The 27,074-nt window shown below is 40.8% G+C and overlaps 1 protein-coding gene across 1 annotated transcript in view; it reads right to left on the reverse strand.

The window, feature by feature from the left end:
- The window catches only part of LOC139695126 (uncharacterized), a 154,257-nt gene that overhangs the window by 102,936 nt on the left and 24,247 nt on the right, over positions 1 to 27,074 (reverse strand). Inside the window, exon 3 of the mRNA XM_071593773.1 lies at positions 7,025 to 7,157. Within this exon, the coding sequence (XP_071449874.1) occupies positions 7,025 to 7,157 (133 nt within the window). The remainder of the gene's footprint in view (positions 1 to 7,024; positions 7,158 to 27,074) is intronic.

Consider the following 27,074-nt stretch of genomic DNA (forward strand, 5'->3'; position numbering starts at 1 on the left):
TCGGACTGAATTCAAATGTATAAGTTTAACTGAAGAGGCGCGTCATTTTCCCCTTTCTTCCTCTTTTGCCGCGAGTTCATTTACACGGCATAAAATTCACTTAAATGCATATGAATTGATTTATTTGCTTAATTACGTCAACCTTTATAGAAAAATGGTACATTTATACGGTTTCTCTCGTGTTATATCTTATATGTGCTCTTACTTGGACGAACTCACATGCTTGTAACTCTTTGGCGAAGAAACTGGATTCAAAATACAATCCGCTGATTGTGCTTTCCAAAGTTGCTTCTAAATTTAGAAATCAAAAGTACATATTCTCCAAATTATTGTTTTAAATGCATAATTGTGAAATGTTCAATCCAATTACCAGAAATCTTACTGAGTCAAGGGGTGAAATAGGGGAAGGAGAGAATTCTTCGATTGACCATGATAAATAGGTTTCATGAAAAATATTATCCATGTTACTCGTGCTCATTAACGGTGATCATCCAATTAGAAGAGAAGACAATATAATGTTAAATGCATAATTTCACGGGGAATAATTTTTCAAGTGCATATTATGCATATTATTAGTACCTTGCAGAGTAGGATAACTAAATTGAGTCTCTTTAATAAAACCTTACCAGGAAGAAAAAAAAATTGGCAATTTCTATGGTATAGAAAACTTTTAAGAACCGCGAAAAATCAATGCAGTCGAAAATAGCTCGGAGTTACCACTTGAACATATTAAGGAAATTGGCGATGGTCCTATTCTAGCACAATGAAAAGGAGGAAATTGGGATCCCTGATGCGGCCCCTGGCCAGGAGTAATGCCATCATCCACCGCCACTCTTTTAACTGCTCTTCCCGCTCCAAACCCACGACCCCCAGCGCGGGTGGGGAATAGGTTAAATGGCAATAAACGCTCTGGCGTCGCCCCTTTATTATAATAATTATTTAATTCCCCGGGAGGTTCTACTCAACGGATTTTATTGATGACCCCGATTTCTGGATGCCACTAATTTGGTCCAGTTTCCCATGAATAATACTGTCATCGTGAAATGTTGACTCCACAAACTAATTACTGAAATCATACATATTTTGTTTCAAAGCCAAAAAAATTAAATATTCGTGGCTTAAAATAAAGTAAGTTTATTTTTTAGCCTTTATTTAATTTTTAACAGATTCTGGGATGCATTTTATTGAGTGAAGTTATAGATGAGTGAAATGAGTAAGAGAGAGTAGAAGAGACCTTGGACATGCGTTAATATTTCGATTGCTAACGATATCGGGCCTGTTTACGATATGTACATATTTCTATGATTATATTACAAGACTAGTCCTCATTTCCTGTTGCCATGGCATTCACAAAACAAAAAATTATTCCAAAAAGTTGCATGTGTTTCTCAATAACTCTTTTTGTCAAAAATATTCCCCGAAAATAGAAAACGAAAATGCTGGCCAATCGATGATGACCATACCACTAGTTACGCGAGAACGATTGGCCCTCATCTGTAGAAATGAATCGAACTACAACTCGGCGTAAAATATCCTTCACTCCTTACTACCGAAATAAAGGAAAAAAAATATTGCGAGAATTGTGAAATAAGATTAACATCACAATTCACCATTCAACATGTCCATCAAAATTGAAGGTTTTTTCAAATAAAATTATATTTCCGACTGGACAAACTGAACTAAAATGTACCATTTCCGATTTTGCTCCATTTTTTTACCTCTAAACTCAATAAATAAAGGACCAGTGATGAATGGAGACGAGATTATGAGGGCAGCGGTGACCTCGCCGCGAAGTAGGGGGAGGGAAACAGTTTAAGAAAAGTACAGATTACAGGAAGATCAGTTATGTTCTTAAAGAATGAATAAAATATGCAAGGGTGGGGATAGGGTATACATAGAAGAATAATTTGCGCGCAATGGGTTGGACGGAAAATGTAAACGAGAGAGAGAGAAATAACAGCGGCAGGGTTCTCCGCCCCCCAAAAACTTTCTATTAGCAGTCGGCGGTAGTATTTCCTCTCCTCCGTTTAACTCAAGTTCACTCTTTGATGTGCGCACTATCACTGTCATATTAAACGAATCTCTTGTTGCAAAGAGTGTATAGCTTTGGTAAAATTCTATCGAGAAACTTGCAAATATGCCAATATATTTTTTTCAGGTTGGCCACTTGCCAGTAGTTTCCCTCAAGCCTAATCGTGATAAGTTTAACACAATATCGTTATATTCTACTCATATTTCTTCGTCAAAGGCATTTTCATTATTTAATCCTCTCCTAGCCCTCTCGCAACTCTCTAAAGTCAGGGAACCTCTTGTTCTTCTTCATCTTATTCTTCTTCTGCCTCCCATTAATGAGCAGCCACAGGGATAAGATCGTACCTTTACAGTGTCCGATCCATCTTAATTAACCTTTCTTCCAAATCACCTCTTATTTACCATTCAACACCCGTCCTTTCTCTAATCACTGTACTTTTCATACTTTCCCACCTCAATTTCTTTGGAGATATCTCCCAGTAGCCGATTTCTTAGTTTCGGGGTGTGGCTATCAAGATCGCCCTTAATGTCCATGTTTCTGCCACAAACAGACACATACTTTCTGCTATATTTTATTTATATAAAATAGCCAATATATCCATTAACAACTACTCCGTGATAATTTTTACTTTGCCCTATTACCGTCACATGTATATTACATTTTTTATACCAGCCGGAAGTTATTACAACAATGGTACCAATTACTTTAAATGAATAGTGTCCATAATTTATTGACGCCATATTCCTTCTATCCCTCCTTTTCTTGATGCCTATTCATTTTCCATATTGCAATTCATTTTTCAGTGTGCATGCATACATATGCATGTTTATGTGAACACGTGATCCACGATTAGGAGTTTCAACCATCTAGTGTACAAATACTTCAACCATTTAAATATAAATTTCGGAAAAATGCTAACCAAGTCCAAACTTTCACCACTTTTATCATTCCAGGAAATTTTGGGAGGTTCCTTTGAACGCGGGATTGCGTAGATTCCGCACCATGCCGGCAGTGCGAGTTAATACCGTCGTGCATCAAACATGCAGTCCCCCGGCCTCCAGGGCCTCAGAATCCCGCCGACGTGGCTCCCGGGGGGAATCACGCGGGGATGAGGAAAGGGGCGGGGCGCCGCCCCCGATCGGCCCCATCACGACCCACATCACGAAGAGTGGGAGCAGAGGGGGGAGAGAGACGAGACGAGCGCCTGGAGTCATATCCGAAGAAGAAATTGGGGCCACGCCACGGGTGGCACCTGCTCACACCCCCGCAAGTGTCACCCCCACCCCCTGCCTCTACTCCTACGAATGCGGTGAGGAGAATGATACCCCCCGGGGGGAGGGGTCCTTCGAAATCGGTCGGGTTGGGCGGATGTCTGGGGATGAAGGTGGCTGCGGAAGTGGTGAAAGCAACTAAGTCCACAAAACGCACATTATTCGGGAAACGTCAAAATATTAAATTGATATTGTATGAGATGCAATGGATTTGATCAAATATAAAGGAGAAGCACAATTATAAGTCTAAAATGACAAGGGCATGAAATAAAACTACCAAGCTTGCATTGGAAAAGGAAAATGTGTTTCTTAAAAAACTTTATGAATTATGACTAGAAGTTAGCTGCTGTCGAAGGGTAACATCTTAGGTGCAGAACAATGGAGGTATTAACTTTTTCATTGGCCTCTATTGAAATAAGTGACCCTCGATACCATTACGTTCACATCCGATAGTATTTAAATAATTATTCAGAGTACTTTTTAATTTATTTGGAATTAATGAAGAAATTATCAGCCATTCTGTAGATGTCGGAGGTGATTTGTTGAGAAATAACCAAAAAGAGTTTATTTTGGAGGCCTTGTTTATAGATTCCGGCATTCTCCAAGTGAACTTACTATATTAATCTGATCCATTTCATGCGACTACAAGTGAAAAACTGATTCGTCGATGATGCAACGAGAAGTGAAAAATATATAAAGAAGAAATTGCGAAGAAGTTGCACTGCCCCCAATCAAGAAAATCAGATTATAGTCGATCACAGAAACAAATACTAAAAGTATTCCAATTAAGGAACCGATTGGCTGATGCTGATTACTGCCCTCCACAAAGTGGTTTCAGAGTCCAAATATTTTATCTATGAGAAATGGGAGTGATGCATGGATGAGATCTACTATAAGGAACGGAATGCATTAATAGATATTTGCTCAGCACTTAAGTATATTGGTCGGGTATGCACACAAATCATGAATTGCAGCATTAACGGTAAATTAACTATGCGAATGTTGACTGATGAGTGTTGAATTAATGACTACATGTTATTCACATTCCACATTCAAATAACTGTAATATTTGATGAAATTTAACCTCCTGTCGCCCGAATCATCAAATACCTGGATGGTGGAGCGAGTCGGCTAGAGGACAAGGAGACATTTGCTTGGAATCGATTAACTCACCACGGAATTCTAGATTACTCAATTACTGGTAATAAACAGAAATGACAGACAATACACTTTTGTATTTACACATAAAAAATGGAAACATAAAGTACCATTAATTATTTAACCAGACATAATTTGACATGGTGGCCAAACAAACCGAGAACCGATATTCCAGGAGGAACCTTCGAATTTTCGGTTAATAGGCCACTAATATTTCAAAGTTAGTTCTCTTAAAAGGAAAATGAAGAGTATAAAAATGCAGTATAAAATGGCTAATTATAGGTTACTTAATTTGAATTGTCATTTTCCCCCATTGAATTTCCACTTGGAAACAACATAAAAATTAAATTTAATTAAAATATGTCAAACATGAATTTTATGAGTTCAAACTTCCAGCGAAAAGTTTATTTAAATGGTGGTAAATAACGCTTAGATGTCTCAGTGCTTTGAAATCGTGTTTATTTTTGGCGATTATGCAGCGAAAAAATTAAAAAATGTCTTCGTTTGAGACAACAAATTAAGCTATTAAGGGTAATCCAATTTAGTCGTTTTTTATACCAAAGACACCATTTACATTTTTGGCTAGTAAATCCCCAGATATTGAAAATGTTTGGAAGGGTTTACGAATGTAGTCGTTGCCGCTCCTAAGCGACCATTTTTAAGATAATTTTATTACTTAAGAAAAAAACAATTAAAAATAGTGCCAGAATATCACCCGTCCGTATCGATTACTATGCAGCGGCTTTAGCGGCCGCATTTTTGTTGTTTCGATTTTGAGTGAGTGGAATATTATTTAAAACCCCCTGGAATTGATATTAAACAGTGTCTACTGTAGAAAGCCTCTGCATGAGCAGAAATAATCAAAGTGCCACTTTTTTAAACCTTGATTGAATTTTCCTCGAGAGTTGAAATTGAAAATTTGAACCCTAATCCGTGCTCGATTGGTTATTGACGAAAGTCCACATTTAACACGGTGGCGAGGGGATGCACAAAGTGAGGCGGGAATGGTGGGCTTCCCACCCAAAATGGCCGCGGTGGCGCCCCCATTCCCTCTCTAAAGGTGGCTAACATGACTGTTGGCAAGCTATCGGCACTCACTATCCTCTGTGAATACTTCATCCTTGAAAAATCCGACCGAGGCATGAATTGGGGTTTAAATAACACATCCCTCTCGTAATTGTGCTGAAATAAAAATTCTGGTAGATTGAAACAAGTGAATGTAACCTACTCCCTTCTTCGAATAGCTTCGCTATCCGGCCGATGGGTCAGGGGGCGGGACATGCCATTGCCATTTCGACTCCCAGGGATGTTCAAAAACACCTCGTAGGTCCGATCATAAAACTATTTGAAATCTCTCCGGAAGATAACTCAATTTGATATTTTTTATTTGAATTTGGGCAACCCTTCATACTATCCTGGCTTGCAAATTGTTTTTGAAGTGAGCTTAGATCAAGATTGAATATGTTAATGTGTCACATCTGACCAAACGTCGATTGCTTTTGACCCTGGGAGAGTGTGCGTATGTCAAAAGGGGCACTTCCAAAAGAAGTTAAGATGAACCAGTGAAAAATAAAGCAATACTAGTAGATACGTGTTCGAAGCATCGAGTTCGAGTACTGATTCGACGGTTGACTAGGAGTATTCAACCTTCAAACCTTAAAACCCACAGCTTCATCCACAATGGTAAACGCTAAGCAAATTATATTTTTTGGGCGTATTAACTGATAGAAAATATATTTTTGAAGTTAAATTTTCAAGAGTCTCAAAAACAGCTGATATTTTATATTCAAGTGTCAACGCTATTCTACAATTACGCATGAGATAAAATTTATCCGCATGCATTGCCCGCTTACAAAATAGCACGAGGGTTATATGCAATGCTTAGAGTGAAGCTTTACAGCAGAACCAGATTTTTGCAATAAATATTCAAATGGTACTCTTTTAGGAATGATCAACACTAACTATTCAGAAGAGAATCACTATAAAAATATCTTTAAGTAACATAATTCGAAAGAGAGGACTAATATGTTATTAATCGAGACATTAGGCAGGAATTCTACACTGATCTTTTGAGAGGAACCATCTGGTTCAAGTTTAATAAAAATATTTCTTTTCAAACTGATAATGAGTTTGTAAAACTTTTTCCTTGCAATTCTTCAAAAGGTTAGTCGAGGGAGTAAACACATGTATTGAAATAATAATCAGCTTTAACATTTCTAGTTATCACCATTGCAATATCGATGGTATCCCACAAAAAATAACATTAAAATATCATTAATTAATAGTTTTACAAACAACCATTCACCGTCTTTTTAAAAAAAAAGACAATCTCGGAGTTGATTCCAGGTAATTTCAACTTTCCCTCGGCGATTTCAGTCAACGGATGATGAGGTCGGAGGGTGCCCGGGATGGAGGCACGGGGTGAGAGGAGATGGGGCCACAAAAGGGGATGGGAGGTGTCACTCACCGTCGACGGCGCCGGCCCTGCCCGTGGGGCCACCAGCAGCCCCTCCCACGGAAGCCCCGCCCACGGAGCCCCCAGGGCCTCCGCCGCCCCCGAGGCCCCAGGCCGTGCCGCAGAACCACCCCCCTATGCGGGGTCGGCCTTTCTCGCGGATCTGCAGTCCGCCTTCAGGGCAGCCGCCGTCGGGACCCGAGCCCGCGAACCGCCCCACCGTGAACGAATCGAAGGACACCTGTTCCAGAGAGAGAGAGAGAGAGAGAGGTAAGAGAGAGCAGCGCAAGGGAATAGACGGCAATACTATTTTCGAAAGAACATTGCAGTAAAAGTCTTAGAAACAGTCCAACGAATTCGCAAAAAGAACGAATATTACTCTAAAAATATAAAAAGTGCCTTTCAAAGATTCTTATCGTAATGTTGTAATACTTCCATTAATATTGATGTATCAAGCATTTGATCTTATTTAAAAAGGTAGAATATTTTCTTAAATGAATCTTATCTCGAAGTTTTTCTTGGAACTTCGATTTTCGACCACTCCTTTTGATGCACATAGAACTCTAAGCGACATAAATAAAACCCACTTTGAAGAACAAATGGACTGGAGTCAAAAGGTTTGTGATTCCATCCAAAGCAAGAGGTTAACAGGCGTAAAAAAATGCATATGGTCAGAATTTATTTCAAATTTAGTCTCATAGATAATGACAAAATACTACAATGAGAGCGATTTTTCTTGCTGGAAATTTAATACTTCTTTTTAAGTAGAATATTAACTTCATTGCATTATGATTCCTATCGCTGTATACGGTGATATCAAAAGTAAATTAAAAATTGACAAAGACTCAGTGTGAATTCTTCAAAATTACTTTTTTGCTATTATCATTGACTAATTAAAAATGTGTAGAAGTACCTCATACTTTTATGTTATTAAAATCCTTTAATTTAATACGAAACAATCCTTAATCATCATCAACTAATATACAAACAATTCAAACAGTAAATAAAATCTCATTAAATAAGCTTCTTAGTTCAATAGTTTCAGCCTCAACTTTGTGGAAGTTCATTTTAATAAATGAAAAAGAAACACTTTGTTCCAATCCACCACTTTATTACAGGTACGACTAGTTTCGACGCTACGGCGTCATCCTCAGGTACAAAGTTTAAAGTCACAATCATTGTATATATACCCTCTTCTGGAAAGGGTGGGGGAGTTGTGGGAAGAGGGGGCGGGGAGGGGAGTACGGGGGTAGGTACGAAAGAATGTGGGAGAGGGTAGGAAACACCAGGAAAAGCGTTAGTGAGTGGGGGGGGATTGGAAGGTGGGTTAAGAAAGGGGAAAATTTCATTGGTCGGTATAATTTGAGTCAATGGCTAATGGGGATAAAGATACGGGTTAGGAGTCAAAGGGAGTTAGGGGGAAGGGGTTAGAGGTTCTGTTTTTCTGTTATTGCTAGGGAGGCTTCCAGGAGAGGTGATACGTTTTCAAACAGAATGTCATTGAGTAAAGGATGTTTCTTCATTGTTCTCCGGATCTCCAACTCTTCCTTCTTGTCCATCCTCCTCCCTTTTTCTTCACGATGTACAATTTTGGGGATGAAATCACTGGTGTGATTTTCCTCCCACAGGTGTTTGGCAAAGTGGGATTGGGCTAGGTTACACTTCTTGTAGCACCTCTTGTGTTCCTCCGCTCTTGTCCGCACCGCTCGACCACTCTGTCCGATGTACCTCGCACTGCAATCCCCGCAAACCATTTCATATATCCCACTATTTTCCAGTGGCTCAACTTTATCTTTAGTTTTATTTATGAACATTTTTAGATTTTGTTTGTTATAGAAAGCAATTCTGAATTTGTCTTTCGGGAACAATTTGCTAATTTTTTCGGACGGGGCACCATAATAGGGCAATTTTACCCACTTAAGTTTTCCTTTAATAGTTATCCCTGAATTGTAAAGTAGCCATTGGGCTCTTATGGAGCGTTTCTTGCCGAGCATTTTGTCCACCATTTTTTCACTGTAGCCATTTGTAGTTGCTATAGATTTGATTGTCACCAATTCCTCGTTAAATTTTCTTATCGAGAGGGGAATATTAAGTAGTCTATTCAGTAGGAAGTGAAATGTGGATAACTTTTGGGATATATGATGGCGGGAGTCAGCAGGAATTACATGGTCTGTACTGGTGGTTTTGCGATATAATTGAAACTCGAATCCTTTTTCCCTTTTAGTTACTGTAACGTCAAGAAAACTTAGTTTTCCTTCATTTTCTTTTTCACACGTAAACTTGATATTATTACACTGAGAATTTAAAACCGACAAAAAACTGTGCAGTTGTCTTACAGTGCCAGTCCATATTGCAAAGATGTCATCCACGTAGCGGACCCAGAAGTAAATGTTTTTTGTGTTAACTGAACTATTCATAAACAATTTTTGTTCGAACTCGTCCATGAAAAGGTCGGCTAGGAGCGGTGACTAAGGTGACCCCATGGCTAAACCTTCTGTTTGTCTAAAATAATCACCATTAAATTTAAAATAGTTTTGCTCCACACACATTTTGGCAAGGGTCACTAGGTCACTGACGACGTTTGTGTCCGTCACTGTATTTGATAAAACTTTCTTTGCCGCATTGACTGCTTCCATCGCCGGGATGTTGGTAAAGAGGTTCACCACATCAAAAGACACTAAAAAATATTTGGTAGTGGGGGGTTTTATTTTGGAAAGTTGCTCACAAAAAGCCACAGTATTCTTCACTCCATATCTTGGCTGGAAATTAGTCAACTCTCTAAATCTAGAATTCAGCACCGCCGCGAGTTTTCTGGAAGGGGAATTCACACTGGAGATGACCGGTCGGATAGGAATGTTTACTTTATGCAATTTTGGGAGCAACTCTGCTATGTATGATCGAAACAATACCTCGAGAAACTGTTATTCTATTCTCTTTCATTCATGAAGAAGCTCATCGCTCATTTTAATTCATCTGAGCTCTTTATTTGAAGAAAAACAACCGAATAGTCAACTATATGTACATTTTGCTGAAGAGGTCTTCTGGAGCGTGGATTCTATCTTCGGTGGCAATCAATCAACATTCCGCTCCATTCCTTGTTTCGGACGTTCTTAAAGCTTTCCGTGAGACAATTTGTAATTCAATTAACCTACTATATTAAATTTTATATATGCCAAGTATTATATTGTGAGATAGTACTTCATAAACAGGCTATGGGCATTCCTTATATAACAATTAGGAGGAATCCATCCATGATGACTTATTCGCATATAATACCATACAATTTGGATTCCTCAGAAAATCGCGCAGCTTGTAAATAGGGCAACCGTTTATGAATCCAAGTAATATTTCTCGATCCAGCTGCCAGGAGTACACGGGAAAAAAGAATGCGTCGGAAATGGAATCACAAAGCCTTAGTCCTTAAAACTGGTTACCGATCTGCCTTCCTCAGAGAGACTATTCCGTTCTTTTCCCCTTGCACTGAGAAGACTTTTATAGTCTTACAGTATTGAGTACATTAGTTACTTCAATTTGAGGCACTGTCGTTGAGCAAATGGTGACGTAAAATTATCAATACGGATTCCCTGATTGATTCCCAGAGGGGATTGAAAAACTCTTAGCTTCTTTTATCCTGAAGATGCCGTGACCCACGTAACAAATAATTGTCAACTCTGTTGCATATACATCAGGATATCCTGTTTACTACATCTGAACGCTTTTTTATTTGTTTGCCATCCAGCAATCAGGGGAATCAGTTTAAGTCATTCTTGCAGTTAAACTTAATAAGGTTAATTAGTAGATAACATGGTCAGAGATAGGAGGAAGGGTTGAGGTAAACCCGGCGACGAATTGCATAAATTTTATATCCTACCCGACGGTTGTTGGGAGGAATTCGAAGGATGAAAAAGTGGGTGCAGGAATATTTAGCAGCAGTTGGATGCTGAAGACGGTAATAAAGGGTAGACTAGGCAGAGGTAGAAGAACCAGAGGTACGTAATGAAGGGAGAAAGAAGAATATTTTAATAATTCCAGTAAATGGAGAATTTAGATTATTTATTTCGCATTTTGTTAGGTTGGGATTAGAAATGTAGCAGAGCATTAGATGCGTCATAAACCAACCTTGCTTTTATTTATAGGCCTATTCTTAATATTAGCGATTGCACCCTTGCAAAAAACTATAATTTTGTAAAAAAATTATAATGTGAAGCACCATAGGTACTCCGTTTGAAGTACTCGTATGTCTGTCAATCATGATTGCGTCCACCACTTACACCCATACTGGAGTCATGAATTTTATATCATTCGACGCGGAATAATGTTAAATTCCATTATGAGTTGCATTTTTCCCTTTCTTTGTTGATGTAATGAAGAGATAGGCTCAAAATTATTGTACCAACTCCATATGAAATATCCACTGATACCAAATCTCGGGAAAGAGTATTTTCCGAAATTATATCAAGATTTGTAAAAGAATTGACAGAATGATAAATTTTAAACTTTTACACTGCATTTATTTTCATAATCTGCAATTATAGCTTCGTCATTTTATACTTTGGTGAAAGAGTGATAACTATTGAACATACAAAGTTTTAGTTTTTTTCCATTAAATTTGTACTTTTTTAAATATATTTGTAAAAATTGTGTATAATCAAAGTGTAACATACGTAAAATCAAATAGATCATTAGGAAAGTGGCAACAGGTAAAAGCAAACAAATAAACATAGTATTAATAATAGCTCTTTTGACCTTGCGCAACACATGCAAAGAACAAAACTGTTTACATTTTATCGGCAAAATATTAAGACTACTCTCTGTACGAGGGTAGCCTCACTTTTCCTTGGCAAATAAAATTTTCGTTTAGGCATGATTAAGGGAATTAATAGACAAGGATAAACGGTACACTACCTTTAGCATCAAAATTTAATTCCCCGTAAGTGCAGCACTTTGATTCGCTCTTTTCGTTCAAAGAGATGCAATTGAAGGTATGACGTAGGAATTTCTGTTCGCCTGCTTGAAGTTGTGTTCACACACGATTAAATGAGTACCTGGGGCAAAAGTAGTACTTTATCATAATGCGGCGAGATTCAACGCACTATTTTATTTTGCGTTAGCACCCTAACAGAATATTTGCACCCAAATACTGAGCACCGTCAAAAAAAGCAAAAATTGTCAGGAAAATGTTTTTTTAAGAGGCGTGTTAATACATTCAATAAAACTATTCATACATAGATTTCAATAAATGATGCGACCGATTGAGGTTAGAATATGTAGGGAAAAAATTATCCGGTTTTTTATGCTATAGACAATTGTGCTGGAGTATCACAATAACAAAACATTCGACGAAATTTAGAAAACCCAAACTGGAAATTGAAAACTCCTTTTCATCGCGACTTTTGAAATGAATAAAGGAGTCGTTATTTTCTAAACCCATTAACTAAATGAGGGACTCACTTTCAATCGAACGAATGGAAAGCGAGGCAGAGAGAACAACCGAGTAAAAGACAAAGAGGCATTTGGAACAACGAAATGAATTTCGGAGGGAGCCCGTCGCATCGAGAGGGAGGATTGGTGGGGGAGGATGGGGTGGGAAGCGGCCTTAACGACCTCTGCCCAATCGGAGGGATGACTCCGTCCATTAACATTCCGAAGACCCCTCCGAAACAGGCGGCAGAAACCACTTGAGCAGGGGCGCGAGGCTTCCCGAAGGGCTAATTACTTCAGGGCAAGGCCACTAACGAAATCAGTCCACAGCAGCAGCGGGAAACGATGCAGTGAAACCAAGTGCGGGAAATACAAGAGCGGCGGGGTACCTCGATGGGGGTCGAATCACGAAAACGCGAAGAAATAAAGCGGAGCGCAGAAAACCATTCACCTTAATCGCAAACTCGAACGCGGAACTCTCCAAGTACCCGGCGATTCCAAAAGGATAACTCCCAGCCAGTTATCATACTCCAGCTTGGAGTCGTAAAGAGGGATTTATGCGTATATTATAAAATTATCTTTAATGCATAGTTCTAATGTTGAAACTCATCAATCATAATTAGTTTTCAATCTGGAGATTGGGTTCCCCGCGGGCCAATAATTCTTTGCTATTCGACGTTAATTCCTTTAAACCCCTTTGCCTCCCCTGCCTAGCGCCCTTAATTTGCCATCCCAATTATCTGTCCTCCAGTCGGATGTTCCTCTCGCGCCCGCCTTCCCACTCTCCTTCTCCGCCGGTTTCGCCGCCCGGTCAAATCCCGAAATGCTTATTTTCTGCGCAAAGGGAGTGGCATTATTCCTCCTCTCCGCCGCCCCTGAATAATTCAAGCCTCATTTCTCACTTTGCCTCGTCTCTTGATCCTCTGCAATCGTCTCCATCACCACGCGTTCGGCAACCTTCCATTCTTCCTTCAATTTACATTCCAGTCATCCATGTTTTATATCCATTAAATCGGTGCCACAATGCCAACGTTACCAATCTATCTGCACTCTTACAATTATCGCTTATTCGGAAGAGTATGTACATGCAATGAGCGCTGCCGGCGACTTGAAGTGTCTTCCGCCCAAATTCTCCCCACCACTCTCTCTATCCCCCGCCCTTCCTCCGTTTATTCCCGCTCCCTCCGGGAAGACCCACACAGACAAATATGCACACGACACATGCATATTGCACGCGCGGTCTTTTCTCCCTTCCAAAGTTGCCTCTTTAAGGCCTGTTCGTATATCGCTTTCGCTCGACTTCCTCAGACTTTCAGGCACGTGCTGAACTAAACGCGGAGCTAATCCAATATAATTAAGGGCTGCTTTAAATCTGGCGGTTGGCGGCGGCATTAGAAATTCAATCCACCTCGCTCGGCGCGGCGTCGAGACTGGGTCTGCCGGGGATGCGGTGAAACGGAGGTGATACACTCTCTCCTCAAGTACCACACCAAGGTCACCCAAGCATAACAAGGGATTAAAATTCAGTTTTACAATTTTAATATTTTCCGTGGATTTTTCGAGTTAATTTTATGAAAAAAAAAATTAATTACAAATGCAGTTTAAGTAAACCCAGTACCCAGTAATTGCTGTCCCATAGACGCATAATGTCTCCAAGTAGAAGAAATGTCATTTAGACTTTAATATATGTTGAAATAACTAGAAAATGGAGCAATGGAAGAATAAGGAAAGGACAGTGGAAAGAGAGAGGAAAACAAATGAAGATATGTCAACTTTGACGAGTGGGGTGGGGGGAGGTTAAAGAGTAAATCCGGAATATGAAATTTTAGAGTACTTTATTATTCCATTTTTGTAATATGAAGAAGTTCCATCAAGAGAACGAAAGAAAGCATTCACTTCAATCCGGAAGAGGGTCCGGAAGCAGTGGATTATGAGTTATGAAGGCGAATTAGAATGCTGAGCAATGTGAGAGAGGAGAAAGTTCTGAGAAAAGAGGAGGAAAGTAAATTTTATATCTTATTATGGACGATGCGGGACTTTTGATTTGCAGAGTTTCTAAAAAAGGAGATGAAGAATTAAGATCCCGTGACGCATTTCGAGAGAGGGTTTCTCCAAAGTCCAAGTCATCTCATACAATCCAAACCCAAATATGACCCAAAGCCGACCTGCAATCTGTTGACTCCATGCCCTACAAATACTTCAACCAGAAAATACAGACACACTAGTTGAGATCATTTATCATTGTGCCGTTTTGCTTGATGTTTCACATAAATGCGATTTCCCGAAACTTATATTCGCTGCTGTGAGTTTCCACTCAATCAATGACGAAACGATAAGCCAAGTTAGACACGTGCAGCTGATTTTTATTGATGACGGTGGACCAATCTAAAACAAATATTATTGGTGCGACATATTAATACTGTTTCCAGTGAACTCGACAAATAAAATGAATAATTGGCCAAAACGTATGCTCCCGATTGTGGGGATTTGGCTAATTTTGGGGTTTTGGTGACACGGTGAATCCGCCCTTTCCTACTTTTACATGGACCCTTGAGGTGGCCCCAGGACAGGAATAGTGGGGGTAAGGGGAGTGGTGGGGGCGGGGTGTTGAGTGACATGGAGGAGGCGATCGGAGCCAGGACACGACAACGCAATCGCGCGTGTCAATCACTCGGGAGAAGATTAACTCCATCCAAATTGAGTACACTATTCTCAAGATCAGATTAAGGTTCGTGAAAGGCGATGCATCGTGCCATCCTGACAGCTTTTGATAGATTCCACTTGTACGTTCGTCTATGAAAAATAGACTGCTTTCGCAGTTGTCTCGATTTAAACATCATGTAAAATTTGAAGACGCAAGTCATGATTATTTTGTGCCCCGACCTGGCTGGCGTCCTCCGAACGAAAGACGACGCGGGATACAATACGAGGGCACTGCAATCGATCGAACGACTCCGTATATATAAAAATTGTTCTTACAGCGGTATTCCATTGAGGAACCAAATAATAATACGTGCCTAGTAATAACAAAGGAAGCGTTTGGCTACTCCAAAAAAATTTGAATTACTGTTTGACTGCCATTAGCTTTGATTAACTATTTGATTAACTATTTCTTTGATTAACTGATTGATGGCCATTATTATTACCGCCGGTCCCGGTGGCGGCGGGGTAATGTCCTTCACCTACCCACCCAGAGGTCGCGGGTTCGATTCCCACCTAGTTGGTTTTTCCTCCACCAGGGCTCCGGTGTATGCAATTGTCAAATTGTTATATCAAATTCAAAGTTCCATGTAAAGGTTGAAGAGCTGTTTTCGGACTAATAAAAAATAAATAAAATAAATGAATAAATTATATGATAGTCTTTCGCTGCATAAATGGTCTTAATTGCTTGTTAGTCTCGTCGTCTTAAGACTGATTATTGAGCTATTTGAAAGGAAAACCGGAGAAATGTGTTGATGTTCGCGTTACTACAACAGGGAGTACGACAGAACTCATATTTTGTCTCTTCCGTAAAATTTTCTTGAATTTCACTGCTCATTTTGGCGCCTCGCCGAACCAATCAAATTTCCGAATGCTCGTTTGAATTTGTGCGAATACCTATCTCGTAGAGGATGGAATTTTGAAGTTGTTTCGGCCAAGTTTTCAAATCCCTAAATGCCTTGTGTGCAAGGAGAAGTGGAGAAAACAATCATTCGAAGAATTTTACGAATTAATTGGAAAGGATGCGGGGGGGGGGGGGCGAAATGGGACTTGCCTTAAGCGCACGAGAGAACGTTGCCAGCTGCCAGGGCAGTGCTGCTGACAGTCACAGTCAGACGACAGGCCAGTTGGGGAAGGGGAACCACGGCGGCGAGAAGTGTCACGAGGGAAGGGAAAAGAGGCGGACTACATTCCATTATGATAAATACTGAGGACTTGGGTTTAGTCCTTCTATGTAATAACCCGAACATTTTCATCGGAAGACGCATGTAGTCGTTTTGATTTTTATCTTAGAAAATCTATTAAAATCTTTAAAAATCATGCTTTCAACGCATGTACAACGATGAAACCTATCCTTATTATTACTTCCTGATGGAAAAGCTGGAAAAATAAATTCTCCAATTTACCTCAAGAGGAAATCACAGATTCGGGAGGGCGATCCTACGACATTAACGTGGATGGATGTGTATGGTCACGAAAATGGTGGAATTTTTCTGAAGCTATTTAAGGAAGAATTCAGCAGCGAGACGTCGCAAAAATTGTTTGCATTTTGGCTCGAAAAGAATGGCGTGGAAGAGAGACACTCGCGGCCATTAGAAGCCTTCTCCAGGACTCCGCTAACTATTTGATGATGGCAATGATGTCACCGGGAATTAGAAGGCAAGGCTCGCGCCGCGAGGGGGTGGGTGGGAAGGAGGTGGGCCGATGAGTGTCGAGAGGTGGGAGGGGAGTGGGGTGGGCGGAGTGGGGGAGATTCTTCCACTGAGCCCTTTGATATTCTCATCAGTGTAATCGTCAATTATTCAGGTTTGACCGCTTTCCGGCCAAACATCAATGATGACGTCCACCAATCAAGAGAGATGGGACGGGGTGGGTCGGTGGGGTGAGGAGGTGGATGACGAGGGAGAGGAAGATGGGGGGGGGGGGGGGTGCGGCTGGATGCGGACGCGGAGGTGTAGTTGTGGTGGGCGAGGGACGTTGCAAATCGAAATAGAGTTTCGAATCAAGACTCACATGCACTGTGAATTAAAAGTGGATCACTTACCATTAGGAAACGCTCTCGCTCGCAATTTCCCTTCAAGGGAAAGGCTAGAAGAGGAATGTGAAATCAATAAACAATTACTCGGTTTACCCCTTTGCATACCTATCCAATTCGATGAAACGCGGATGTGAAATTTCAGATAAGAATCCTCCTGGCTTCTGGATGAAATAAAATGTCAGTACTCGGGTTTAGGTGCATTCTTACGATCACTTACACGAGTAGGCACTATGGTGTTATTGTGCCCAGATGATCAATTGAGGGTCGCAAAGTGCTAGCTTGTGCATGGATTTGAGGGGGGTATTTCTCGAGTATATTTTGTGAATTGCAGTTTCCTTTATGCGTGCGGGCGAATGGATTCGTAGACGTGTTAGAAAACTTTGCTGGTAAAATATTCGTTTTCCAGTTCGACGCGTGTCGGTCCCGTCGCAAGCACGTTCGGGAGAAACTGGGAACGGCGTTACGAGAGGTAAATCCAACAGTACGAGTTGAATAATTGTTTTAGGGGCATTTATCTACAGATAAAGAAAGAAAAAACAAAAAGAACTCAGAATATCCGGCAAGTGCGAAAAGATTATGCGCAAATTACCTCATTTTAAATAAAAATTATTAACAGCTAGGTGATATGGAGTCAATTAAATGAATAAAAATGGCAATTCGTATGAGACGCAAGGCACGACTAACCGTAGAATTGCACAATTGGTAAATTTTTAGAAGTGTCAAACAAGTGAAGGAGCAATGAGCGAAATAGTGATACCACCAAAATGAATCAGAAAATCGCAATAAGGCCGGGAAACATAACGAACCCAGACTATGATTCTTACTGCCTATTACGTAGAATATCTTAAATTTAGTGGGAATGCAATACTGTCTCATTAGATAACGATCCATGCAACGCTTACAAAGACTTTGAATGACATTTTCAATAAAAAATAAGGTTATTAACAGTCAATGTTGAAAAGCTAATATCATCCAAAACTTAACATATATAGACATTAAAAAAAAACGATAATTTTTTAAAGTAAAAATGTACCTAGCCGAAAATAATGCTTCATTTTAATCCTATTTGTGGTTCAATTTGGAGAGTTCTTTTATTAACAATATTATTAATTTATGGCTTATAAACTTATTAAGCATAATGTTCGGCAAATCATTTTTAGCATTTGACAAAGAGTAGTGGAAAAACAAATTGTTTACAATGGAAGCTTAAAAAGGATAGGGATAACTCACTTGTGTTCCAAGTACACCCCAACTCCTTCATTTGAGAGAGCAACTCCTTTAACCTTTACACTTTTAATTGAAACCATCTTGAGAAGTTGTCTGACAGGAAGTCTCGTAAATGAATCAGTATGGATGCTTGCTTCCACTTGGATATCTATTCTAAATATAAACTTGTATACCATCAGAATCAAAAATTAATTATTCATATGTGTGTGTTTATTTCTACGACTACACATATTGTTTTGCAATTTTTCGGCTCGCAAGTGTTATTTTGAGATGTAATTGGACATTTCCACAAATAGCAATGGTTATTTAACTGGAATGTTGCAAATGAAAAGTAAATTTTTGCTAAAACATTCTGAGAGGTCCCAGGTGCAATTGGCTCCCTCAATCTCCTCTTCGTTGCATTTAGAACGCACCTTAAAAAAGAAACAAATAGAACGCTACGAATCACAATAAAGACGTGTGGCAAGGAGAAAAATATTGAATGGTGAATTTCAATTTAGTTGAAACTTAAGGTGGTGAATAATTCAAGGAATCGCTTACCTTCCTTCACAAGATCAAAGACTGAAACAAACATTCCACATCTTTCCAAGGGTTAATTTGGCGAGAGCGAAATGAGTCGTGAAATCCACGATTCGGGCCGTTAATTTCCCGTAGTTTTCCTGAGATCAGTCCAAATGTAGGCATTTAATAATATTTCCTTTCGGCGACGGGGAAGGGGGAGCAGAAGGGGGGAGGCTAGGGACGCCGAGAGAGCAAAGGCTTAGTTCATCATTTCTATCTATCGTGTATTTTCCACGCCAGGGGTTTCATTCGGATATTAACGACGTTGGAGGGATTGAAAATGAATAGAGTGCAAAAGAATGGAATTTAAGGATCCAAGAAGAGAATATGAGGAGACCCGAATGGAATTTTAGAAATTCAACGGGGACATTCCGACACATAAATTCTTCTTCCCAGGAGAATCGCGACCGTGAGAATTAAAGAGAATAAAATACAAAAATCAGAAAATCAAAGTATAAGGGTCCACGACGTGATCATGAGGTGTGGGGGAGCGTAATGCACTGCGGGTCACCGGTGACGAAGCTTGAGTCCATTCTGATTAGGAACAAGGTCTTTACTGGAACGCCACGGGGAAGGGCGCGCTCGCCTGGCTCTTGCCTGCTTTGACGGCCTTGTCAGCTCGGACTCCACTCGCCGAGAAGTGTACACTTACCTACTAACATCGACCACCATGGGCTGAAAGTTTTTTGTTTGCCAAGTAACCTTATAAGATTATCCAAAGGATGAGCCATGCTTTGCCCTCATGGTAGAAGGACGAGGGTCGGAGGAAGTACCGCATTCCTCATATTTCAGGAGTGATGAATAATATCAAAATAAAACATTATACGAGTATATATATATATATATATATATATATATATATATATATATATATATATGCACTTCGTTTATATACACCTTAGCAAGCAATGGACAACACTCATGCCTAATGAAAAGTTTGAACAGTCTCTTCCCTTGTGTTGGAATCCAAGGCGAATAGATGTGGACAGAATATGCCTCATTGTATTACAAAGTATTTCAAACCGCATTTTTGAAAACCAGCATTGAGAATACCAAACATTCAACAAGCGAATTTTTACGTTAAAAACATCACGTCCATTTATACATAATTAATTGTCATTTTCAAAGTATTTAGATACATTACCTTAATTAATAGTTACTAATAAAGAAATACTGGTTGAAAGTAAATACAAATGTTATAATTTTTGCTTAAATTCAATTGTTTCCTTCCGAACCTCGTGGCTATGCTTTAAATGAAAAAAAATAAATAAATAAAAACTTTTTACATTCAGATTGGTTATCCAATAGATTTTGCCACTGATTACTTTGATTAACAACACTAGAAACAATCGTTTTTATTCACTTCGGAAACTAACTTTTTCTAAATAATACATTATTTTAGCACTTTTAGAAATTTCTCAAGCAAAAAAAAGGTGCCTGAAGACTACCTTTAAGGTCTATAATATTTTCCGATGATGATGGGGAAGCAATGAAACCGGGGTCGTAGTCCAAATTATTTCCCCTATTTCCCCGAAAGGTTCTCGAGCGATAATCATTGCGCCATTTCTGACTACATTACGTACATCTTGCATCAAAGGGCTTTTCCCATTCCAGATTGCTAATAATAATCGGGCGGCGCTATCTGCTCGCTCAGAGGGAAAAAAACCTTTTATGTCCTGCGAGATGTGCGACCCACACAAGGGGTGGGGCGGAAGGAGTCGCGGGGAGCGATGGGGAGAGGCCCCTCTCCTCATCGCCCCCCTGTTATCCCCATGGGGGTGGCGTTTGTGGCTTGGCCGGGGGCGTAGGGGTGGCAGCGATGGAGGGGGTGATCAAGGGGGTGGGGAAGGAGGAGTGGAAGGCAATGATTTATGGCTCGGGAGTACCTCCTTGGGGGAAAAGACGGGGAGACAAATGGAAGGGTGGCGGGTGAAGGAGAGGGGAAGTTGCCGCTTGTCGTGGCAGGGAGGAGGGGTTACTGGGAGAGGGAAGAGGGAGGGGAAGGCGTCCGCAAAATAGACTTTACCGATGCCAACCATTGAGGAAGAGGAGGTAATCGACCAGCCCCAATAACAACCTTAATAACATCTGCAGCATCGAACCCCGAGAGCCGTTACTGAGGCGTGTGACAGGGGCGTTAGGACTTCAGCCATTAATTCTACGACCATGGGAAGGTAAGACATCGTTTTTATGAATTGCTTGGAGAGGAATAAAAGGCGAAGATGAGAAAGAGGCATCTCTGTATTCATTCAGTTATCAGGCTAATGTCGGTATCGAGAAAACCTTCGGGGAGCATCTTAATGTAATGGCATCGCGAATATTTGCAAGGGGTAGTCGAGAGTTTTTAAATATTTAAGTTCTGAAGAAGAGATTTGTCTCAGAGTGGTTTGACGCCGGTGGCAATAAAAGCAACTCTAAAGAAGAGAAAAGAAAAGTTAGCTCTTCCAGGGTGCTTCGTGTGTAAGCCGCGAGGCATGTTTCAAAGTTTGGCACTGAAAGCAATATGTTGTGCGCCAAATTATTCTCAAGTTCCTGGCAATAGGAAAATGCATTCTCCATAAATTAATGTCACGATTCATGCTGCAGGCATAAAATAAAAATGTAAGCTCAGCGTTTGGATAAAAACCCATTCTTTAACAATGTGACGCCAGATTAGACAAAGGTTTGACCAGCTTACGTCGACGCTTCTTTCAGAAATATGTCTCATCAATGAATTCATCTCGGTTAGAAGAAGATTGTATACTTGAAAAATAAACCTCACTCTAGTGACGCTATACTGTTTATTAATATAAAAAACCATGAATAAAACAAATAATGCCCATACGCGGAGGAAATTGTGAGAGGTCAGTCGAAAGAGTTGAAAGAAATAATCAAATTAGACAGGGAAACTGATCAAGTCAGATTTGCAAATAAACAAACTATAATCATTCAGTCAGCTACGGTTTTGTAATTATGATGAACCAGAGCGAATGGAATGAGAATCATTGATAAAAAAGATGATGTCACTCTCAAGAAATGGTAAGGCAAACATAAAAATTAAAGTTGGCGGGCATAAATTAGATCAGGTAGAAGAGTTCACTATTTAGAAAAGCATTAAAAGGGGGATAAGGGAATATGAAGTTTTATCAAGTGTTAACGATAACAGTAGAGGGGAAATACAAAGGTTAATCTCTTTAATTAAGTACAAATGAAATAAATACATGCGGGAAAACAATTAAGAGCGAGTGGAATCTTCCATCCATTTCACGAGGAATATACAGGGACGCCCCCAAAAGTGGTAGGACTGATTTTCTCTGGCGCGAACGGAGCGGTGGAGGGGGGCCTGTCTGGCAGGGTAAGGTGGAGGGGGCTCTTAGCAACAGACCAACACCAACCTCAGTCGCCTGCGGGCTGTCGTTGAGTGAGGACACCGTTTTTAGTGGAGCAAGTTTTTTGTCCGCGTCCAAAAACAAAATGAATCTGAATTTAGAGCAACGCTATTCTGTGAAGTTTTGTGTGAAGCTCGGGAAGACGGCAACTGAGACCCTCGATATGATCAAGCAGGCTTATAGGGACACTGCCTTAAGCCGTTCCACAGTATTTGAGTGGCACAAGTTGTTTAAAGAGGGTAGGGAGCTCGTTGAAGACGACCATCGCTCCGGACGGCCGTCGATGGCGAGAACCGACACGAATGTGGACAGAGTGAGGACACTGCTGTGCTGTGAGGAACTTTTACGTGCAGGTGCTCACCCGCCTCCGAGAACGCGTGAAAATAGTCCGACCGGCCATCGCAAACTGCTGGGTGCTTCATCATGACAACGCGCCGTGCCATGGCGCGCTCGTCGTCAGACAGCTCCTGGCCAAATACGGCGTTGCCACGTTGCCGCACCCGCCCTATTCTCCCGATGTGGCACCACCGGACTTCTTCTTCCCCTTGATTAAAAGACAGCTCAAGGGACGACGTTTTGACTCGATAAAGGCCGTTCAAGAGGCTTCGACGAGGGTCATCAACGGCGTCCCCAAAGAAAATTTCCAGCGGGCGTACAGGGAATGGGAGCAACGTTATACTAAGTGTGTAGCAGCTCAAGGAGCATACTTTGAAGATTATTAAGTCGATGTAAGTATATCGTCAATAAAATTCTTGTAAAAAAATCAGTCCTACCACTTTTGGGTGCGACCCTGTACATATAGTATTGCGACGGAAGAGATAAGATGGACATTAATTGCAAAATAGCTCAATCTAAGAAGGTGTGCTCGACGCAGACCCTACTACTTTACTCCGAAATGTTACGATTACCGACAAGGATAGGGAAAGGCATTGCTGGGGAGCGTGTCGCGCTCTATGAAGTAAAGGAACGGATCATTGAAAAAAATGTAGATTATTAGCCTCCACAACCTGGCGTTTGAAGTGAACGCTGAATATTAAATTGAAAAATACACTGAGAAGTGAACAAGTACCCAATCATTAAAGAAGAAAATGCCACATTGAACCCAGAAGGAGAGCCCTCTATATTTAGCAGAGAGAAAACGTAATTATTAGACAAATAAGGGTAGATCAAGTTAAAGAGTGATCAACAGATTGGATTGCAAAGGAATTAATAGTCAAGGCCAAGAGTGGAGGGCCGCAGTCAAACTACCTTCAGACTATAAAGACCAATATATATGTTGTATGCTAGTTTCTGGCTGGTTTTTATCATCATCACCATCATCATTGTATCCAGAATCAACAATAAACATATAAAATTATCATTGAGGCAGATGTAGCCCAGCGATAGCGAGTCTGACTACGATGTTGTAATTCGCCGGTTTGGATCACTGTGACGTTAAAAATTTGTAGATGTGAAAAAATCATTTTTCTGATTCCCTGGTTTGAGACCACGAGGAACGAATATTGCAGGAGAGGGCAAGAAGAGTCAAATCGTGCTGCCACCAATACAATGAGAGGATTCTAATGATCAAGTTAGAGGGAGAGCAAACGGATTCAGTGTCAGTGAAAGTGGAAATGTCAACGCCCAGCCATTCAGAAGAGGAAAATAAAGGCGCACACGAAGAACTGGGAGAGGTTATAGGAGCAGTTAAAGGGAGGGGAAAAAAAGTGATGGGAAACTGGAACGCTGTGGTTGGAGGATGAAGCATCGTGGGACAGTTTGGATTGGGAAAACGAAACGCCGCGGGAGAAAGATTGATAGAACTCTGTAAAAGAGAAAAAGCATGGCAGTGGATACATCCTCTTCGATCAACTACAGAGGAGAAAAACACATGGGATATGCCGGATCAAGATACCAACTTGACTATATCCTTGTCAGAAGGAGATACAAGAGCCAAATTAAGAATGTAAGATTTATCCCGTAGCATATATAATTAAATGGATGAAAAAAGTGACACAGGAATCCGAGTAGAACACAAGGATACTGGAGGAAAAACAATTAAGAAAAAAGTTCACCGCAACCACCGACAGAAAAGGTAAGGAGACTGGCAGAAAGGGAATAATATCACCTATGAAGTAGCAGATGATCCAACCGTGGGTAAGATGGTGAAATCTAAGCGGCCATTTGATAGCAGATCGAGTAAGAAAACTCATTGAGACAAGTACACAACGCAGGGAGCTAAGAAATGAAACTAAGAAAACCCTTTATAAAATTTCTCGGAGCCACAAGTGCAAAGTTATGCGAGAGTGAAATAAGGCCAAAGAAGAATGGATGGAAATCTAATGCGACGACATTAAGGATAACATTACGAAGGGAAATAGCTCAAGTGCTTATAAACTGGTGAAGATATTTTAAGGAAAGAAAAACAAAATTCCACAATTTCTGAAATGCTAATGAAAAGATACTAATAGGAGATGAAGACGTTCGGAAGAGATGGAAGGAGTATTTGAAGTACACCAAGTCCCAAACCACTTTAAGGTGGCTTGGTACCAGAAAAAGTCATCATAGAAGAAAACAAACGGGATCCTGAAGTACTTTGAAGCAAATCTGGCTGATCAGTGAAAGAGGACCTACAGAAAGAACAACAAGGCACCAGGAGTTGGCAAAATAAATAAAGCCAAAGCGGAGGATTTCCTCATTAGAGTAATGAAATACAGCCACGATCGTTGAAAACTGCCAGAGGACTTAGAGAAGAGTGTAATGATTACAATACACACGAAATCAAGAACAAGTAAATGCTTAGAACACAGAACATTGAGCCTGATGCCTTACGGATTGAAAATACTTACTCGAATAATTAGCCGAAGGATAAAAAGAAAGGTTGAAGGAAGCCTCAAGGAAAATCAATGTGGATTCAGGTAAAACTTGTACTTAATGACATAAAATATATACTTATATACGTACTCTGTATACTTTAAAATATAAAAACTTATACTTTACACCCTTCAAAAAATATCCTGTTAAAAGTGTTAAATATGAAACGTAAACATAAATGAAGTTCTCAATTATGAATTACATTAGATAAACAAGCATAAAATTCGAATTGGTTCAATTCGAATTCATAATTAATTACTTGCTTACCTCATTTTACGCATCTAACAAAACTGATATATTGCTAAAAAGGTTTTTCCAAAAATGGTTTAGCATTGAAAAAAATTACCAGAGTTATTCATTCACGGTGTGCGATCGCTAAATTGTTCTGAATTCTACAAGGAACTTAATGAGTTAGGAGCATACGAGATGGTTCGTGTGGGAGGGGTGGACTCGGCGTCTCACCGCCTGAAGGGCAGTTGAGAGAGCGTCGCGGAAATGGGACGCATTTCGGTGTGACCGCTTCCCTCACCTCAAAGCACTCCTCCCTTAACGACTTCGAGGACACGCACTCTGCGACGCCCAGCGGGAGAAGATGCCTGAGCGGTAAACAACGAGGGTACATTTGGGCACCGCGTGGGACTTGTGTAAATGCACGCATTCAGCATCTCCCCTCCCCCGAGGTCAATCAGTGTGAAACATCGTCACTGGGCACTATAACCTTAAAATGACACACGGCGTCGCATCAGGTCCAGCTATTAAAACGGCTGAAGTCTCTGGAAGCTTCCGAATAATTACCTCCATTTTACATATTTCCCAGCAAACAAGATGTACGGTGGGGGGTGGTCCCAGGCGGCGCAGTGTGGTGGGGGTGGGGGTGTTAGGCCAACAGATATTATGTTAATTAGCGATTGTATCTCATGGGAACATATGGCACCATTTTAGTTTTGATTAGGTCGAATGTATTTACATGTTTTTGTCTACTAATATATTCATGCTCTGCGAGAGGTAATATATGTCCCTTATATTGTTTGTATACAGGGTTCGTCCGGAAAATAAGTGTACTGAGCTCAGGAAAAAAATTTATTACCCTTTTACATATCTTAAGCTAATATTCCTCAAAATAGGACCCTTGTGAGTCGATATACTTGTTCCAGCGGCGTTCCCATTCCTGGAACGCTCCCGCGAAGGCATCATCGGGAACCTCTCGAAGACACGTCGTCACGGCCTCTTTGACGGCGTCCAAAGTCCCGTATCGCGTTCCTTTCAAACTCCTCTTTATCTTCGGGAACAGAAAGAAGTCCGGTGGTGCCAAGTCCGGGCTGTAGGGCGGGTGCGGCAGCGTTGCCACGCCGTGCTTGGCCAAGAAGTCCGACACGACAAGCGCGGTGTGAGACGGCGCATTGTCGTGATGCAGCCGCCAGATGTTTTTGATCGCTGGCCGGACGCGGGCGACTCGTTTTCGAAGATTACACTGCTCTGCTATCATCCGAACACTAAGACGACGATCAGAGTTCAGTACATCGCGAACTTTTCGCACTTTTTCTTCGGTGAGTGTCGTTGATGGGCGTCCAGGCCGTGGTTCGTCGTCGACCTCATCTCTGCCCTCCACGAACATCTTGTGCCACCGAAAGATCATGTTTCTGGACATGGCTGACTCCCCGTAAGCCTGGTTAATCATACCGACAGTTTCGGTAGACAATTTTCCAAGCTTTACCGCAAATTTGATGGAATAACGCTGCTCCAAAAACTTCGGCATCGCGTTCCGTGACGTGGGTCGAGCGTGGAGGTTCGCATTAACAGAGCTCCTCACTACACCACAGCTCAGAGCCGACTGCCTTTTTCAGCGTCGCTTGCCAACATACCCCCCTCCAATCGCAGCCCGTCAGAGCGGTGCTGGGCGCGCCTGGAGCGGCGGGAAAAAATCAGTACACTTATTTTCCGGACGAACCCTGTATAATATGGTCTGTTTAACAGCAAATACATTTCCCAT

This window comes from Hetaerina americana, unplaced genomic scaffold, assembly GCF_022747635.1.
Source record: "Hetaerina americana unplaced genomic scaffold, ioHetAmer1.1.p SCAF_1, whole genome shotgun sequence".
NCBI lineage: Eukaryota > Metazoa > Arthropoda > Insecta > Odonata > Calopterygidae > Hetaerina > Hetaerina americana.